Source organism: Castor canadensis, chromosome 13 (assembly GCF_047511655.1).
Source record: "Castor canadensis chromosome 13, mCasCan1.hap1v2, whole genome shotgun sequence".
NCBI classification, from domain to species: domain Eukaryota; kingdom Metazoa; phylum Chordata; class Mammalia; order Rodentia; family Castoridae; genus Castor; species Castor canadensis.
Window position 1 is genome coordinate 51786883 of NC_133398.1, and position 20018 is coordinate 51806900.

At 38.0% G+C, this 20018-nt stretch overlaps 1 protein-coding gene across 6 annotated transcripts in view; it reads left to right on the forward strand.

The window, feature by feature from the left end:
• The window catches only part of Mllt3 (MLLT3 super elongation complex subunit), a 276781-nt gene that overhangs the window by 241771 nt on the left and 14992 nt on the right, over positions 1-20018 (forward strand). For all 6 annotated transcript variants that reach the window (XR_012440426.1, XM_020185764.2, XM_020185765.2 and 3 more), the window contains 5 exons: positions 2520-2595; positions 4376-4505; positions 6792-6891; positions 12677-12748; positions 13866-13937. Coding sequence is in view for 5 of the 6 variants with exons in the window: in XM_020185764.2 (XP_020041353.2) it covers positions 2520-2595; positions 4376-4505; positions 6792-6891; positions 12677-12748; positions 13866-13937 (450 nt within the window). In the remaining variant the exon portion in view is untranslated. The remainder of the gene's footprint in view (positions 1-2519; positions 2596-4375; positions 4506-6791; positions 6892-12676; positions 12749-13865; positions 13938-20018) is intronic.

Consider the following 20018-nt stretch of genomic DNA (forward strand, 5'->3'; position numbering starts at 1 on the left):
TAGCATTTGTTGCCCTTAACGCAGAGAAACTAAAGCAGATACCTTAAAGCAACTGAGGCCAATAGGAAAAGGGGACCAGGAACTAGAGAAAAGGTTAGATCAAAAAGAATTAACCTAGAAGGTAACACACATGCACAGGAAATCAATGTGAGTCAATGCCCTGTATAGCTATCCTTATCTCAACCAGCAAAACCCCTTGTTCCTTCTTATTATTGCTTATACTCTCTCTGCAACAAAATTAGAGATAAGGGCAAAATAGTTTCTGCTGGGTATTGAGGGGGGGAGCGGGAGGGGGTGGAGTGGGTGGTAAGGGAGGGGGTGGGGGCAGGGGGGAGAAATGAACCAATCCTTGTATGCACATATGAATAATAAAAGAAAAATGAAAAAAAAAAAAAAGGCCCTTTTCTCCCGTGGTATTGTTCTTTACTGTTTGTTTTCTGATAATTAGCAGTTGTGGAATTATTAACCTTGTTCATGGGTAAGAAGGTTTGGTTGTTGGCATTGGCATGGTGCTTGAGACAGAGGTATCAAGTTCAGTGCAGCTAGGTAGAGAGATGTCCACTGTCCTCCCTTGTCATCCTAGTTAATATCACTCTTAGTCAATAACTGGCAGAATGGCTCCTTAGGTCTAGTATAACATGTGCTGGTCAGGCAGCATAGGGAATTAGAGCTCTCTGCTCACTGTAAGGAAACTTCTTTTTTGGCTCCCAAATGTTTTCCAAAGCTATCAAAATAATACCATTTGCAGGCACTTTTCATGGCTGAAAAGAGCAACTTGGAGAGGAAAAGGAGTACTCTTTGGGTCCTGGGAGAACTGTTTTACAGCTGGGCATTGCACATAAATGCTCACTGAATGCCCTTTCAGTTGTGTGACTCACCATTGGGGATCGACCATGGAAGAGCCACTCAACAGAAATGAAGAGCACCTCACACAGGCATTTGTACTTGTAAACCAACTCTTTGTGAGCTGCAAACAGCAATGTGTAAGACATTGTACTACAATTCTCAAGTAAATCTCACAGTGGTGAAGAGTTGGTAGGCCGCCTGCTTCTCATTAAGATCTTGTCTGGCTCTTTTCCTGCAGAATGAGTGGTAGATTGCTGACACCTGTTTTCCCATCCAGCCTGAGGATGTGAAGTGTGCATTAGGAATGCCTGAAAGTGCTTCCTTGTGTCCGAGTCAGTGGAGCTTGGTGCTGCTTAGGGAGAAGGGAGTCTTTTGCTGGGAGAGGAGATGAAAAAAGCCAGTGGTGAGAAACTACAGTATCAACTGAGCTGAGATTCTTATCACTTAGTGACTTTTGATTGTGCTCGTAGTTCATGCTCCAAGTTTATTGAACAAAGGGAAAAGAACATATGGCCTATACCCAGGGAGAGCACACATATTTCTCATATAAGATGAATATGTGGTTGAAACTATGAGCACATTAGAAATGGGTGTTCAAGAGAAATAGACAAGTCTTAACACCTGAGTGTATCAGCAGCATTAAGATATTTAAAAATAAATTTGGCCTTAAATTTGTAAAAGTCAAGTGTGTTGGTGATATTATCAGTGTCTTTGCACACTTCTGTCCATTTATCTGATCAAACTACCTTTACCTGCTATAAAATCTCTCATAAAAACTGGCAGACCATGGAATGAAGGGTTTAATGTACTGTCTTTAGACATGGAATGCCTGCTGTATACATTATGCTAAGTATGGAAGGGGTAATAAGCACATGCTTTTTCAAGTGCTGACCATCTACGGTCTTACCTGATGAGAAAAGACACATCACACACAGCGCAATACTGCCGCATGCCTAATACAAAAACAGATGAGCCTCTGTTTTCAGGAGGTTTGGATTGGTCAAAGAGAATGGATGTTGAACTTGTTCTGAACGTTAGAGGATGAGGAGAATTCATTGAGAGTCAGAGATTGGGGTGTGTGTAGGAGACTTTTTCCCTGCCATTGATAGGCTGTGGAATTAAAGGTATTTTTCTTTTTTAAATAGTGGCAACATTTTCCACTTGACTCATTTGTGGAACTTGGCTGGGTCTCGTGAACATTGGCCTCCATTTGTGAACTATGGCTGAATGGGGTTAGGGTTGGGTCATGGCCTTGGACCGAGTGAAATTAACTGGCTCATAATGGGATTGAACTAATGACCTTGGCCTCATTACTACTACATTTTAACCAGTTGAGTCAATCAGACATTGCAGAAAGAGTAATCAAGGTATCTCTTAGAAAGAGATATGTATAACAGTAAACAGGAGTGAAACTGAAGCCAGATTCTTTCCTCATCTTACATTCTTGAGTTTCCACACTTGTGTCTGCATTTAATAAAAAATAAGGTGGTAGAAACTAAAAGGACTACATGACTCTCCTGTGTTAGAATTTTGACATAATGACAATGTGAAGTCATTTTTCTTGCATAGCATAAGACTTTCTTGCAGAGCTGCTTTAAGAAGCAATATTTTCAATTTTAGATGTGTAGAATACCATAAATTTATTGATGATGGCTTTCTCTTCTTCTCTAAAGTCCGAGCAACCCAGTCCTGCCAGTTCCAGCTCCAGCTCCAGCTCCAGCTTCACACCGTCTCAGACCAGGCAACAAGGTATCAATACCTCCCCAGCAAACTATGAGACATTTTTCTCATAAAACATCTTAATGAGTTGATTTATGACCTATCTTCTACTGTTTTATTATTTGAATGGTAACTTGGCTTTTATGCAGTTGTATTTATTTCCCTCAGGAATGCACTGGAGTATTGTTCTGATATATGAGGCAAACTCTAGAAATTCCCCCTTTTCCAGTCCCTGCCATCAGATTCTCATTTCACAAAAGGATTATAGACACAGTCCATTCCAGGGAGTTCCCAGAGGGACTACAACAGCAAAATCTGGACTTGACAGGCTTTGACACAGAGAAATAGTTTTTCACTCTTCCTCCTTGGATACCTTTGATGTTATTTATTTTTCTACAGAGTAATAGATTTTTTTCTTTTTTTTTCGCAAATGTTAATCCTGTTTTCAGATCCTGTATTCATGATCAAGTGTTAACCTCAACTCTGAACAAAGAAAATTAAACTAAAACTTGTAACTAAGTAGATTTTCCATGTGTGTATAAAAATCTTCAATGAAGGCTCTTTTTATTTTTACATGAAAAGAGTATCAGAGGATAAATTGTTTTTTTAGCATCATAGTGAACATCACCTTTTTCATTGACCACACTGAATTCCTAATGGCCTTGTATGTTTTGAAAAGGATTAAATTGTTGTATATGTTTGGACTAAGGCTAAGCTTCCAGGAAAAAATAAAATAAAAAACAGTGATAGTTTTGGCTATTCAGAGCTCTTGTTCCATTGACTTCCAAAGAACTAAGCCTACTACAAAAGCAGAGAAATTTGGGTTTTGCAGAATGTGAGATTCCAGGGAGTCAATATTTATTTTAGAACTGAGCTAATGATAGCTCACATATTCCCATCATAGATCAGACTTTAGAAATTTCCTAATCCAGTATGAAAGTACCTCTCTCACTTTCTTGATCACCTTTCTGATTCTTCTGCTAAGATTAAAAATACCTATCTTGTTTTCATCACATCTAGAGAAGCAAAATGAAAAGAAGCCACACTAATGACTGAGTTTTCAGTTCTTTTCTGTCCTAAAAAATAAATGTTACAGCTTGATTTTTTTCCCCTTCCATCTAGTACAAGATATTGTCTGGAGTATTCTAGGCACTTGATTTATTAAATGGTCTTATTTATGTTAATACATGCTGGTATTCTGCCAGGAATTTCTTAAAAAGTAAAATGAAAATTGGCTGCATAAAGTTGTTACAACAAGCCCTTCTGTCCAAGGTCAATAGGAAGATCAGAGATAGGACATTACACCATGGAATTGAAGTACTTTATAATCTGAATTTGACTGAAAAGCTTGCTTGACCTGAAATTGACCTTGAAATAAAAGGAACAGCTAAACCTTAATAGATCAAAAACTACCACACAAAGACTGCATAGCCAAGACTGAGTTATAACCACAGTGATTTATTAAACTCAACTATTCAATACATGGATTAATTTAACAAACATCAAATTTACTAATCTGTTTCTTCTAGGTGTAATTTTTCTTAGGGAATTAAAATACAGAGAAGGAAAATTGCTAAAAAATCGAGATACTTTAATGAACATTTTGGAGAATCTTTTATAAAAACAGTAATGTTTAGATAGAGGTTGCATTCCAGAAGCTGTACCAAATTTTGTTGCAAAATTGTATAAGTATATAGGATGATTACTCTTAACCAGTGTTCATTGTTGGTAAGCATTCACCTGTGTTTACATGGTTAAGTGTATTTGAGGTATTATGTTTGATTACCTGTGGTTCACTGTTATTACACAGGTCCTTTAAGGTCTATAATGAAAGATCTGCATTCTGATGATAATGAGGAGGAATCTGATGAGGCAGAGGATAATGACAATGACTCTGAAATGGAAAGACCTGTAAATAGAGGAGGAAGCCGGAGTCGCAGGTGAGTGTCTTGGGAAGAGAGAAGTTCCTTGTGATAGAGTCATGTCTTTTCACCAGAACTACTGTATAATCTTAAAGGTGTGAAGCACCAGGAGCAATGGCAGTAAAGGGTCACATCCATTTGAAGCTGGGACATCTTAGCATACTTACCCTTACCTTTACGGGAAACTATTTCCCTTTTCTCAGAAAGAGGGGAGGTTTTTCTTTAAAACTTTTGCATAAAAAACCATATTAGAAGTCCTTGTTATTTGAAAGTATATGCCATGTGGCATATTCATTTGAAGAGTGCATAGAGCTGTTTCTGGAGGTAGCCTCAGAATGTGAAGAAACATGCTTGCTGTTTGTAGTTAGAAATATATAATTGGCTCTAGTGAATTATGTTTGGGACCTAATTAAAACGAGGATCACCTGTGTATGTTTTCCAGAAAATAAATTCCTTTTAAGTGTGCTGACAATTAGGTTCCTTAAGTAGCTTTAATGCTGTGAGGCATAATTCCACATTATAAGATGGTAATTCGTGTCACTTATAATTAATAGTCAGCTTGAAATTGCCTTGAGGATTTCATTTCTTTATCATGAAGAAAACAAATAGGCATGCTTACTTTCATGTTTTGAGTAGTAAAAAATGTGAATCTACTTGAACTTAAAATCCAATTATATTTATAATATATTGCAGTAAGTCTTTCCCAATTATCCATTACAGTGTAGATGTGCCTGAAGTACCTAAAAAGAATGCACTGTTAACCCAAGCTGGACAGATGATATGCTTCCTTATTGGCAATTTCTTAGTGTGCTTTGAAAGGTGTAATTCCACATTATCCATAGAATATAAGCCCTGTCAGAGTTCTCAATGACTCTATCTTATGGCATCTTTATCCATCCTGCCTCCCAAACTCATCTGCCTGTATTCCTTTTAGAGGACCCCCTGGGCTTGGCCTTATAACATTTCCTCTAGAAATCTTTCATCTGACAAGAAGGAAACTGGTAGGGCAAAAAGACCTAAAAAATGGACTGGGAGTTGGAGTTAAAGGACTTACTTAGACCAACTGAAATCCTGTCTACTGTCTGCTCTCCAGTTTAGCTGATGAAGAAAGTACATGACCTATTTAGACAGTTTTCCAAGTTGTTGTTTAGAAGATCTGGATAGTCTGTGATTAGTTGCTGTCCACCCTCTTCTGCCTGTCCTGGGTCAAGTCATGCATATTTTACCTGCTCGTGGGTTGTTTAATGTGGACTCACATTATTAGGAACCTTTATCTTTTTCCCCACCTGACATGTGCTGTGAGCACGGCAGCACCATGTAACATTTGATCTTCAGTGCACTTGTGAAGCCTCAGCTATTTAATCAGTTTAAATACTCAGCCTTCCACTTGAGTCAAGAAGCATTTGAAAGCAGCGCTTCCACGGAACACTTCATTAATGTAATTTAGTTACGAAAAACAAGTTCCATCAGTTTTTGCTAAAAGGATGTTACACTGTATCCTTTTCGTTTCCTATCTTGTATCGTGTCTATCTGAATATGTAATAGAGCTAGAATATGATTGCCTATTCAGAATGAAAGAAAAACTATACTGATTTCTAAAGCATTTTCTGTCTCTGAGAAGAATATTGTATTAGGTTACTGTATAACCAGAGAGAGGATGCATAGATTTTGAAGGAGGGTAGACATTCAGCAGAGTGGCAAAAGGAATCATCTCCTCTCTGATTAGAAGAAAATTCCACTTTATTCTGAAAAGAAAAATAAGTAGGAGAGAGGTGATATTTTTATTTATACTTAGTTGTTCAAAGATATTTTATTTTTTTTAATACAATTATCCCAAACACAGTTTCTTTGTGTTGCTCTTGGATATTTCCAATGGATTTTTGTTTCAGTGTTCAGAAATAGAGTAATTCTTGAATCATGACACAGTAGAAATGATTGGTTCTAGGATGTTGGGCTTAACACATCAGTCTAGTACAGTGGCTGAGCACTAGTTTTGAGTCACATTGCTTGGGTTTGAATCCTAGAGGCTCTACTTTTACCTCAGTAAGTCTAGCTGAATGACCAGGTCTCTCTGTCTTTTTTACTCACCTGGAAAATAGGGGATCATTAAAATAGAAATAGCAAGTGAAGCAGTTAACATAGATCCTGGATACAAAGTAAGCACCAATACATGTTAGTGATTGTGAGTTAAAGCCAACTTTTCAATGATTAGTGTTTGGATTTCTTGCTTTACGTGCTTATTTCCCTGGATAGTTCAAAAATCCCATTTGAAGGGATACATATGACTATTCTGTTTCTTTTCAGAGTTAGCTTGAGTGATGGCAGTGATAGCGAAAGCAGTTCTGCTTCTTCACCCCTTCATCACGAACCTCCACCACCATTATTAAAAACCAACAACAACCAGGTAAATTGTGCACTTTGTAATTTTCAAGACTGAAGAACTAGATGTAACCATTTTTACACAACATACATACTTTTTACCTCTTGATTTTAAACAAAGTCCCTTTTTATACCAAATAGATGGGAATCCACAATCTTAGGAATAAGCACATAGGGTAGAAGAACTCCAGTTGTCATGAGAAAATGAGTATGCTCCAGTGGATGGATGAATTAAGTAGGTGCAAGAAAGGATGGTGCCAAAAAGTGCTGCCCACTTACCCCTGATTTCTGTGTCTTCCTCCTCAGCAGTAAGAAGGTGACTTAATTAGAAAGACTATGACCTTTGGAGCTAGTAGAAAGCCTCATTCTTTGCTTTGTTACTGCTAATTTACTGGTGGGAAGTTAACTTTTCTGACCCTCAATTTCTTCATTTGTAAATGACATTAACACTACCTTGCAGGCTATTGGAAGGATGACAGATAATATATGTAAAGAGCATGAAGAAGTGCACAGCACCTGCTTAGCACTTAGTTGATGGTCGATGTTTGTTGTTGTAGATGCTCAACCTCAGTTTTCTCATTACAAAAAAAACTTGAGACTCTAAGGAATAATTAATAAAACAGAAAATAGTGGTCATTATCATTGTTATACATTGAGCTTATTAATTTGACAGCCAACTCAGAATATAGTTACCTGGATAAGGCCTAAACAGAAAGATTTTTTTTTTTTTGTTAACCCAATGAATAAGATTGGGATATTTGCATTACTTACTAAAATAAACTGTTTTCAAGTATCATGAATATTGTAAAAGCCTTATTGTGTGTCGGGTTGGTATTCATTACTGTACATTATTCTTATCTTTTTGTTGAGGCAGATTTTCTATGATCGCTACAATAATTGCTTAATTCTAGTTACTGTAATGAACATTAACTTGAAAAATGAAAGAACTTATGTTTTTCTAAAATTACTCTGTTTCATAAGTCTAAATTCTGTAATTTAACATATCTTGCCCTTGAATTTGTGATCTTTGTTTTAGTTAGAAAATGCTATCTTGTAGCTGAATCTTTTCTTTTTTACATTTTATAAAAAGCAAAAGCAAAGAGTTCTTAAAATTTAAAATGCATTATTTATAAAGTTCATCTGCAACTTAAATCCTTCATTGTTAAGTAGGAACGGTATCAGTGCTTTTCTCTGCATCAGTTACAGTTCAGCTGCAGTTTTTTTGTGTGTGTGTCCTACACAGGACATCTTATTCTTCATCCTGGCTCTGAAGTCCTGCTCCTCCCCATCTCAGGGGTCAACCAGCTTTTGGGCTGGCTGTTTTCCATCATAAAGACAAAAGAAGAGGGACACAGTATTATGGCAAATCAGTTGAGGAGGTAACTCCTTAACTTGGGATCCTTTCATAACCTTGTGTAAGATCTGGCAAAAGAACAGGATTTGGACCTTGACTATATTTTATATTAAATTTAAACCTATTTAGACCTGATTTCTTCTCTCAGTGGATACTGTTATAAGAATTAGGATTTTTGCAGCAGCAAGGCAGGTGTTAAGGGCACTGTGTATGCTTTTGTGCTCTTACCAGTCTCCTTCATTGTGTCTCCCAGGCACCACAAAGATAAGGCTTGCTGAGTAAATGTACCCACGACAAGCCCCTATCTTACCCTTTAAACCCTGAATGGACAGTCTTTAACTGACTCTGGGTTTAGGGAAAGGTTTAGATTCTTTGTCAAATTCTTTTTTACCTGTCTAGCAAAACAAATAGAATTATCTGTCTGGAGAGGGTAAAATTATTTTATCTGATTAAATAGAATACTGTTGGTTCCTTGACATGTTTATGCAATGAATGTAGCTTCACACAATATATGTCCTTAATCTGGTAATATTCAGTTACATGTTGATCCTTCCATATACATATAAACATAATAATAAAGTCCATATACATTCACTTTCAGCTACTCTAGAGTAGGAAATATATGTACCATAGGGGTGCTTACCTTCGTGAACCTACACTTGGAACTGAGAGCAAGAAATGGTTTTTAAAATGTTATTCAGTGCCAATTTCTTTACACTCAAAACACCTGCATTGGGACAGGTGTGATGCTATCTTTTAAGTCAGTATTCAGAGACATTAAAAAAAAATACTAGTATTTTCTCCATGCTGTGGAGTGGAATAGCAAAGTTTCATTTTAAACCTGAAAGTCACTTAAATTTTACCCTGGAATATATTTTTAGTCTTATATTTGAATGCATATGTGAAAGGAGAGAGAGTGAGAACATATTCAAGCATGGGACAGAGCAGGAGAGTATCTGAAATTTCACATCAAATAAGATGGATGAAAGCACACTGATTCTGAAATGGACAACTCTGAGCTTCCTTCTCCTATACATTTTGCCTTTTATGTTAGTTGGCATTTTGTTGCTAACAGAAAACCTGAGGGAAAAACTTGAAAAAGGAAAGATTTATTTTAGCTCATGGTTCCTGAGGGTTTCTGTCTTTGGTCACTTGGCTCCCTTCCTTCTGTGGTAAGGCAGAATATCATGGTGGGGACCATGTGGTGGAGCAAAGCAGTTCACCTCACATGGACAGAGGGAGAGGGAAAGCAAGAGAGGAAAGGACTGTGGATAAGACATAGCCTCAAAGGACCTACATACTTCAACTAGGTCTCATCTCTTTAGTTTCCATCACCTCCCAATATCCTGTCAAATTATAAATCCACCAATGGATATTCCATTGAGGAGGTCAGAGTCCTCATTATGCAATCACTTCCCCAAAACTCTATCTCTGAAATTGTTAACATTGAGAGCCAGGTCTTCAGCACATCAACCTTTGGGGTACACTTTATATACAGACTCTAACAACTATTCTCCATCCTCAAAATAATCTCGTAAATTTCAGTAAAGTACCAGCCACACCTGAATAGTCTACTGCTTTCTCTCAAACCTTCCAGGGACTAAGGAAACTGTAACATGCTAATTGAGTCATTTTCTAACTCCTGAAAAAAAGTGAACACAGAAAGAGCCACATGTCAACAAACCAAGTAATTAACCTAAGTATTAGTAGGACTACTAATGAACATTAACATGAAAAATCTATCAGAGAATCCATCTGATAAATAATTGAGTTGTCATTCCTCACAAAGGTCTACAGAAAAATGTGATCTTTGAAGTTTGATTCTTAAACCATATCCTTAGATTAAGGACAGAAGTGCTACTAATCATAATTATTCCATCTTCAGAGATTACTGTATCTATCAGTGGTTTATCTCTGCAGTTTGGGGGGGGCTCTGTTTCCCTCAGTTCAGCTTCGTCAGTAATAATAAAGGTAATTGTACCATTTTAACTAGATACAGCTTTTTTCACTGCAAACCTCCTTTGTGTGAATTTGAAACAAACAAACAAACAGACAAAGAAAAAAAAACAACACATCATTTTTTAGCCAAGAACATGACAGGGAGGAGGAGAGTGAAGGAATTTGAAGGAAGAAAGTGATGCATTGGACTTGAGTTAATATTCAGAATTCACCTATTGGCCTGCCAGTCATGTTGAATGAAATTCAGAAGAGTTTATCCAGTTAAACTGGTTTGAAGTAAGCCTGTGAAAGACAAGGTGTTGTATTTTTATATTCTGGAGTCCTTTCCCTAATGATAAGAAATGATCATAAATAAAACAATTGTCTTCAGCATGGCTCAGCTCTCTCAGAATGAGGTTTTGACAAAGCTGTTTATTTTGGAGCAGGGAGAGATCAAAGAAGGAAGATTAACTGAGCCCTGTCTGAACAGCCACTCAGTAACTTGAGGCGGGTCAGGGACACCCAGAGCTTTTGTTCTGCCACTGCAGCCTCAGAAGAAAGAAACCAGAATTTCTATGTATTTTGGCCTTTTGTGCTGTAGCACTTACGGAATGTGTGGGGAGGGACTTAAGCGCCCAAATGTTCTATTTTCTGCTTTGAAGAAAAGGTACCAGGACTGTCTAAACCTAGTTTGCAAAGTTCCATTGCAAATGTAGCATCCTCAGAGACACTGAGATACCCAGAATGCAATGAGTGCGGAATGGGGCCGTGAGAGGGGATGGGATGTGATGGACGCAAAATTCGGTTCTCTAAATGCACAAGGCATGTAGGCAGATGCTGTTTTTCCCTCCTGCCCGAAATCTGTCTCCTTGTCGCCCAGCCCTAGCCCAGTGTCTGAGTTGGCCAGGAGTGCCATCTACTGACCTATTTACTCCTAGGTCTCTGAGCACTGATTTTCCCCTGGAGGTCTCATTTCCAACAATAGAGAAGGGGATATTCTGCATGTAGTGGAGTATTTGGTTTCCATTATAGTGGAGTGTGTTTAAAAAAAAAAAGATTACCTTGCCTTTGCTGTTCAGTAGTTTTCCTTGTGTTGCCAGAAGCATTATATTTCAAGTTAGCCCAGTCACAGAGGGTCATCTGGTTATCTTAATGCCAAAAATGAAGAAATAAGTGTGAATCTCAGGAGAGACTACTAAAAGCTTGCTTCTTACCCATGCATTGTCCTCAATTCAAAAAGAAATATTTATATTTAGGAGTATTTGATCTGTCCAGAATGTTATGGTCCTATCCTAACAAGTAAGGTACTTATTAGTAGTATGAAATTTTAAAGCAGAATGGAAATCTTGGTATTACCTTTTTCATGTCTCTCATTTCATCTTTTGAAGTCCAAAAATGGCAAGACTAGTGTCCCAGTCCTGTGCTGTTATCACTACAAATTAAAAGTGGATGCATTCTTAAAATCTTCTGTATGTTAAGGAACATGGTAGACCAAACAAAGCTGTGATTGAATTAGGGTAGGGAATGGTAAAAGGAAGAGTAGGAGGAATATGAAACTTCTCCTTTACTTAGCATCTCCTCTTTAATAATACTCTCTTACTATAACAAGTCACTTGGCCATGATGTTGTAACGAAGAAGACAAATAGCTTTGGTTTTTATTTTTATGCACATTGTAAACACTTATCATTAATAAATTTAGTGCTTCTTGGCCTTTTCAAATGAGGTCCATTTAAAAATATTTCCCTCAGAATCCTCAATTTTGAAGCTCCTGTGTAATAGACCAGTTGCTTTTATTAAATAATTTTCTCCTTTTATTAATTAGAAACATAACTTCCTACCAAGGCTTCTGAACAGTATGCAAAGCTGCTACTAATCATTAGTTAATCACAGTTGGTGCAGGTAAAAGGAAAGGCGCTTGGCAGTCTATCATATGCAATCATTTCATTTCTTCAACCAGAGAAGACAGTCCTGTCTCTTTTTCTGGCATTGGAAGATCACAGATGGGAGCATCAGGGTAACCTTTGTTCTCAAAGCTGCATCGACTTAGTGGGCATGAGTAACTTCAGAATCTGAAGGACAGTTACTACAGAGGGCATTTAAGGCTTTGGTTTTTTTTTTATCATCCCTAGCCCTCTGAGCACTGGTAGTCATGCTGAAACAGCGGAATGAATAGAAAAAAATTCTTACCAGCAGAGACTGTAATCTCAGAATAACTCAGCTGCTGTACATATGCATGAGAGTGTTGTCACAAAAGAGAAGCAGCCTTGGAATCTTAGATCAATTTCCTTATCATCAACTTCTTTTTAAGTTCTGTTGTTCTGACTCAGCATTTCAAATACGAGTAATTTATTTTCCCAGAAAAAGTAAAATTAGAGGAGAAGACAAGGTATAGAAATGCTATTTGGAAAATAATATTATTATCTAACATAGCATTCAGTGAGTGCCTTTGTTTATGTGGGTTGTTAGCTAGCTGGTGCTTGAAATACAGTCTAACACAGTGTTCTCTTTGATCCCTAGATTCTTGAAGTGAAAAGTCCAATAAAGCAAAGCAAATCAGATAAGCAAATAAAGAATGGTGAATGTGACAAGGTATGTTTCCAGTCCATTCCTGTGAGTGCTATCATGCTGTTGAGTCTTCATTTCTTTGTGTTTCCTTTGGTCATCCTTGTTGGCTTTCCTTTCAGCTTCATTGAAGAAGTGCACAAGATGCTCAGATGACAAGTAGTTTATCTCTGTGCTTTGTAGTTCATTTTCCACATCTTGCTTATATCTTTGGTATTAAGCTTGCCTTCTGCTACCAATTGCCATGATGCTGCCTATAGAGTTTCAGGCACATCAAATTGGGAGGCATAAAGATTGTGGTAAAAGAGTAGGTTAAAGAATCACAGATACAGGTGAGCTAGCTATCTGGTCCTTGTGCAGCTTTCCCAAGGTGTTCATCACACACCTGAATTCTTGATTGCAAGACCTGATAGGGTTCAGTCACCTGTATGGGGCAAGGCAGACCTCTCTAATGCTTCACAAATCTTCCCTTTGCCTTTACGGAAAAAGATCCTGGGGTTACCCACACAGTTATGCTAACAAAGACACATCAGTCTGAGCATATGGAGAGAGGGTGCCCCTCTGCCCTTAAGGGGAGCTCTTCACAAGCCAGATAATAATTTGTATAATCTCTGGTTTTCATAAGGTTCTATCCTGTTTTTCGTCACTTGCTGACATGATTACTAGAAGGTTTGGTATGACACTTGCATTAAAAAATTGCCCTAACATAACTGGTCATGTACACTGATACTACTTCCATACTGCAACTTACGCTTTTTTGTTAGTCAAAGACCTTCTGAGATTGAAGAATTAAAACATGAAAGTAGAATTAAAACATGATAACATGTTTAAGCTCGAAATTTAGCATTGAATTTCTCCTACTGTTTGTAGAGGCCTTGTTCAGGCCTCTACAAATATACAAATATACTCGCTTATATTTATTGAAAGAAAATGGAAATGAGAATTGCCCTCCTTGCCCATTTTAGAGCTGGCTTGATAAAGTTAAAGAGGTCAAGGTTGAGTCAAGAGAGACTTGGCTGGCAGAGGCCTTTGGACACTGAGTCTACACAGCCTTGGGACTGGCAGAATGAGGACCCTACAGCTTCTGCATGTATGTTCTTATTTATTAACTGCTTCTACTTTGGGGGACACTTTTCTCTTTCAGGCATACCTAGATGAGTTGGTAGAGCTTCACAGAAGGTTAATGACACTGCGGGAAAGACACATTCTGCAGCAGGTGAGAATTTTTTTTTTTTTTAAAGCACAATCCTTGCCAGAAGCCTCAAGGCCTAGCCTATCCTGGGGTAGGATAGTGGCACTTGGAGGCCATAGCAGCCCCATCTGATCAAAGTGAGTCTCATGCTACCTGCAGAAATACTTGAGGAGAATTCTCATTTCTGAGGCCACCTGGAAGTACATTTTAGGGGCTCTGTGGTGATTCTCTCCCTTCCCCCCCATTTTGCAGATGATGAAAAGTGAACCCTCTCAGAGGTGACACTGGTATGCAGTGATCCCTCAGCCAACTAATGTAATGTGGACGGAGGGAGGAGACATTAGGAATGCAGAAACCTTTTGGACCAGGCTTCTGGTTTCATGGGAAAACAGTGATAAGAATTTGAGTCAAGTGTTGTAAACATTTGTGATTCAATTTAGTAACCTTTTGCCAATGCTATTCTAGGGAAAATAAATATTTTCTTCATTTCCCTTATCTTGTACACTGTACATTCTATTATTATAAACTCAACTATGGAATGCTTGTAGAGTGAGGAAACTTCTATTAGTATAATGTGATGTTTTGAGAAGATAAGAAGGGTGGTTTTTAGTTTTTGTACAGTTGCAGTACATGCCTTTATTGTATTAATAGTAGCTATTGGTAAAAATAATTTTTCTTTAACACCCAGGAAAGCTGTGTGTTCCAAATTCCAGAATGGTTTGTAGATTGTTTCACTTTAATTTTTTTTTTTGCTACTTTGAAAAGGTTTAAAATTAGTAGTTAATCTACGCCAGGTGTGTGTGAATTATTTCTTAAATGTTTAATAGCTTATGGTGACATTTATATTCTGTGTAGATTTTTAGCTTAAATCTATAAATGCACACTCTCAAACTTGCCAAGTTTCCCTATTGGTCTGTTAAGCTTTTAACCCTCCTAATGTCTGAACAAAAGACTGATTAGAGATCTCTGATTCTTAACTGTGGGTAAGTTCCAAGTCTTGCATTTCCTTTAAGTGAGGGTAGGTAAGGGGGCAACATTTGAGGGTGTAACCTAAGTCCTATCTAGTACTTTGCTGGTGTAGTCATCCCTCAGCATCTGCAGAGCATTGGTTCTGCACCCCTTGTGGACACAAATCCCATGATGCTCAGCTCCCTTACATAAGGTGACTTAAAATATGCGTATAACTTATGTGTTTCCTCCCAATCTTTAAGCCATATACCTAATACAATATAAGTACTTTGTAGATTATTATTTTACTGTATTTTGTTAGGGAATAATAACAAGGAAAAAAATCTGTGCATGTTCAGTACATATGCAGTTTTTCCCCAAATATTTGCAATCCACAATTGGTCCTGTCTGAGGATGTCGGACCCCTGGATGCAGAGGACCAACTGTACTTTTCTTCAGCTTTCTTTTGTAGAAATGAAAAGTGTCCAGTCTGCCATTTATCAATTATTTGGGACTAACTGACTGAATGCTGATGGTAAATCCATTAGCTGATCTTCTCATCCTTCCCCAAACATCAACTCTGAACCATTGTAGAACAGTTGTCCAATGAAGCCATTAATGTCCAAGCAATTAAGCTAAATTGTAAGTCTCACAGGAGGGTAAGACAGATGTTTGGGCAGGATTGGGACATTGTCACAAAGAAAGTACAACCAATGTGTCAAGGATAGTAGGCCCTGGGCAGGGTCTTACCTTGGAATGTCATTGACATTTCTAATTTAGTGTTTTCCTTTATTTTGACCTTGAAAGAACTGTGAGGGAAGGTGGCTTACTTGAGAATTCCATCCAAGTGGATTATTTTAGTATTCTAGAGGGAGAAAGTAATATCTATGAATTTTTAACCTGGTATAAAGGCACTCCAGGGCACACAGCATTTCACCCTAATTGCATTCCCAGGCCGGTTGAGAGCTCTCAGTCTTTGGCCTTTTGCCTTGTAATGCAGCTGGGGCTTGTGATTATGATACCATGATGCATGTCCTGTCACGGTTTACTGCTTAATTAATTCCTATTGTAAAACATAGCACTACTGAGAACTAATGTTATTCTCCACCTTAAAGGCTACTCATCTCGTGGAATGCATTCCACAAAGTCTATGTATTCTCTCCCATGCAGACTTGAACAACAGAAGCAGAATTTCTGGTGGGCTCAGGATGACATCCATGGCCTCTTCCAGTTAAATGTGTCCCTGTCCCAAAACTGGCAATTTTATTTGGCTCACAGAAAGTGGTTAAATAGCATTATTTTACTCTGGAGGCATGTTGCCTTAGCTCTTAGGATGTAGTTTAATGAACAGAAAGTATTGGATCAGGGGAGACTGTGTTCCTAAGGCACTTTTCCACAGGGCAAAATACCTTAGAGCAGACACAATCGAAGTAAGAGAAGTGAGCCCAGCCCATAGGACTAACTAATAATTTGATTCTTCTTTACATGATCCACATTTACTTGCAAAGTGAGGTTGAGTGTTTCTAACTCCCTCCCACCTTCAGCAATTCAGCTGCAAGCTTAAATTTGCATTCTAGTCTGGAAGAAAAAAAAATCAGAGAAAAATCAGGGCTTCCTTAGAGGACAGTTCATCAATTTAGATACCAGCCATTATTCTGTTAGAATTATCTTCAGGGATTGAGGAATGAGTGGCTTCTTGGAGTAACAAGAAGTAACAACACAGAGAAAGAACCCTTCTGAGAAGAGTCCTGCTGAAAATGATTTCCTCTATTGTGGGAAATTACATGTTGTGCCTTAGCTCCTTGTACATTGGAGCCTGATGGCTTGCCTCCTAATCCAGGGGAGGCACATATCTTCCTGTGGTAGCAGCGTTTCCTAGTCTACAGACAAAAGACTGACTTCACCCTAGGTTGAAACCTTGTTGGTGACTTCCCACTCAGTGAGAGACGACTTTGGATGTAAAGAATCCTGGTATTTTAAAATATAATCAAACTAACAATGATGTATTTACCTTTTTAAAATTAAAAGCCAGGATTAACAGAGGGAGCAAAAGATGTTAAACCAAACCAAACCAAAACAAAATAGCCAGCAGCCTTTGTGCTACCCTCTAAAAGGCTGACATGGCAGGAAATAATCCATCAAGAGTGTTTTCACAGCAACCATCATCTGAGGAATGAGTTAAGCAGTTTACACACTCTTCCTTTCTCACTACCCATGAGTACCTTGTGCCCTCACATGCTTTTCATATCTGCCATCCCTCTAGCTTATATTTTTATTCGACATGGGCATTATGATCACATCATGCTGCAGGTAATGACTCCAAGGAGCCACACTGCATCAGCAGCGAGGGTATTCCTTCAGAAAGGCACAGTGTTCCACTGGGGATTAGCAGGCTTTGTGGCCTGTGTCATTGGAATAAAGCATGTTAATGTGGTATTTCTGATGCTCTAGCTATCAGGATTCCTGGAAGGAAATGTGCACTTATTTTTCTTTATGGAGCCTTTACTTAATTGAGGACATGGGTGCATGCTCCAATAATTCAAACCGTTGCTGCTATTCCCTTTGGCAAATAGTTCCAAACTCCCTAAGTGCTGCCGCCACTGCCACTTTAAGACTGTCTCGGCATCCACCGCGATGTATTCTTATCGACTCCCATGAAAATGGGACTTATTTTATCAGATTTATCAGATCTCCTCTATATCTTGTTGGGTGTATGACTGCAGTCATGGTGGGGCATCTGGTGGTGGAAGAAGTGGGAGGCTGGCTGGGAAACACTGGAAACCCTCAAGATGGAGCCTGAGATCACCAGGCTGGATTTCCTAGTGGGCAGAAGTGTTTATTTGCTTTAAAACTAAGTGGCTTTTTCTAGAGGCAATTTTGATTGCCCTATGTTCTATTTATTAAGTAATGAGTGAGCAGCTATATTGAATTGTAGAAAGCTATTTCCTTAAATGGTTAAGTACCCTGTCATTCTAAAAGGAAAATGTGGGGCTCTACTTCTGTTACCCCCACATTACAGTTTTAACCCATCATTTCAACTATTTGCCTTCATCCTTTCTTTTCCTGCTTCTTCCCTTGCCCCAAAAACTTTTATTATAATTATTTTTTTAAAAAAGGAATTCAGATAAGCATTTTTGAAGTTTTAGTTTCTGCACTTTTCTTGCTTCATTTGTTTTAGTGCCAATGAAATAACTAATAGTCCATACAGGTTGGCTAAATCCCTGGGCTGTTTAATTGCCTCCCAGATAATTGAGCATAAGTTTATATTTATGTGGCAATCACCATGGTTCCCTGATCTATGCACCAGGTTACAGTTTATAAAGAAGTTTCATTTACCACATCTTATTTGATCCCTTAACAACCTTAAATAATAAGTAGAATAGGGAGCATTATCCCTGTTGTACAGATAAGGAAACTGAGGCCCAGATGTTGATATTCCAATACTATTCAAACAGTGAACAGAGTCAGAATTGCTAGGCCAAATTTAGGACTCTATTCTGAATGCTTTGTCACCTGCCTGTTGGCCTGCTGGGTGGAGAGAGGTGTGAAACTCAAGTCTACTCAATGTTTATTTCCATTGTGTAAATTTGAAATGACAGTAGATCTGAAGAAGCTATTTGTTTCTATTCTGAAATTTTCACTAGACCTGTAGTTTTTGTAACAAAAAAGATAATTTACTCAGGAAAGAACACTTAAGTTCAATCAATGTTAAATATATATTAAGTCTATGACTGCCACAAAAGGTTTGTGTGAGTGGATCTAGCTGTGTATTTGCGTCCCCATGTGTGTATATGTAGCATGTGTGTATATGTAGATGTATGTGGTGACTTGTTCAAGGTTCTAAAACTATTAACTAATAAAACAAATGAGTGTCTATTTTAGATCTTTTTGTGTTAATAGTAAGATCTTTTCTGATAAATTCCTTCATCAGTGATATAACCATAAGTGGTCAATCCCTTCTAATGATCTATTTAGATCATTAGAGTCCAGTAGTTTAAGCAAGTATGATTCCTTTTTCTCTTCCTCCTCAACATATTGCAGTAGACCTTGAGGTAAAGAATCCATGGTTGACTTTTTGACTTAAAAGATACTGCTGAGGACTCAGACTCTTGTGTCTTTTTGCTCTGCCATTATTCATCCTTAGAGGGTAAGATGACTTGTTGCATTTCCAAGCATTGCATCTTCATTATAGACAGGAAGGAGGGAAGAAGGCAAAAGGCCCATGCTCATTGTCCAAACCTGGAGTCCCCATGACAAGTAAATAGGAGCATCTGTTGAGTACTATTAAGTGAGTCCGAGGAGGCAAGTACTTTAGCTGGGTATGTGACTACTCTCTAGAACTCAAGCTTCTGGTGGTAAAGAGGAATGAGTAAAGTCAGTTTGCATTGTCTGTCATGGTTCCACAATTGGAATAACTTCTTTTATTATTAAAACCATACGATGTTTCCAAAAAATAGTTCTAGGGATTGGGGAAGGCAGCAACTGCTCAATCTAGAATTGTACAATTAATTGGATTGAGGATTACTTTGTCTTTTTATACTTCTGTGGAAGTAAAAAGAAAGATATCAGGAATCAGGAGAACATTTTCCATTAAGCGCCATTGACCCACAGGGAATAATTTACGAATGTTTTAAGGAAAACTAATTGTAAGAAGAGAAGGTGAAAAGTTTCAGTTCTGCATTTTTCAGTGTGGCATTAGGTTATCTAAAACTTGATTGGATAAATCAGAGGTTAAATAATTACAGTAATCTTTAAGACAACTGACCTGAAGAGAATCAGAAATTGTGGAAAGGGAACAACACAGGCAAATGGAAGTAAAAGTTTGCTAAGTGTCCTCTGTGCGGAAATATTCTCCCTCTTGCATTGGTCTCCCACTCACAAAGCTCAGTAAAATTTGTCCCCGTCCCTCTTCTATACCCACAGCACACCTACTGAAAAAACATAGTCCAAACCCAGCATCCATTTCTGATGACATGGTTACCAACATGGGAGTAGAGAAACACTACATGGTGAAAGAATCTCTCAAACCAATAACCAACATCATCCTTAACACTGAAACTTTAAAAACATCCTCCTGAAAACAGTACCTGTCACCACTGCCATTTAACATGTCACTGTTATGTAGAATGGTGCCAGTACAATAAGAAATGAAGTATA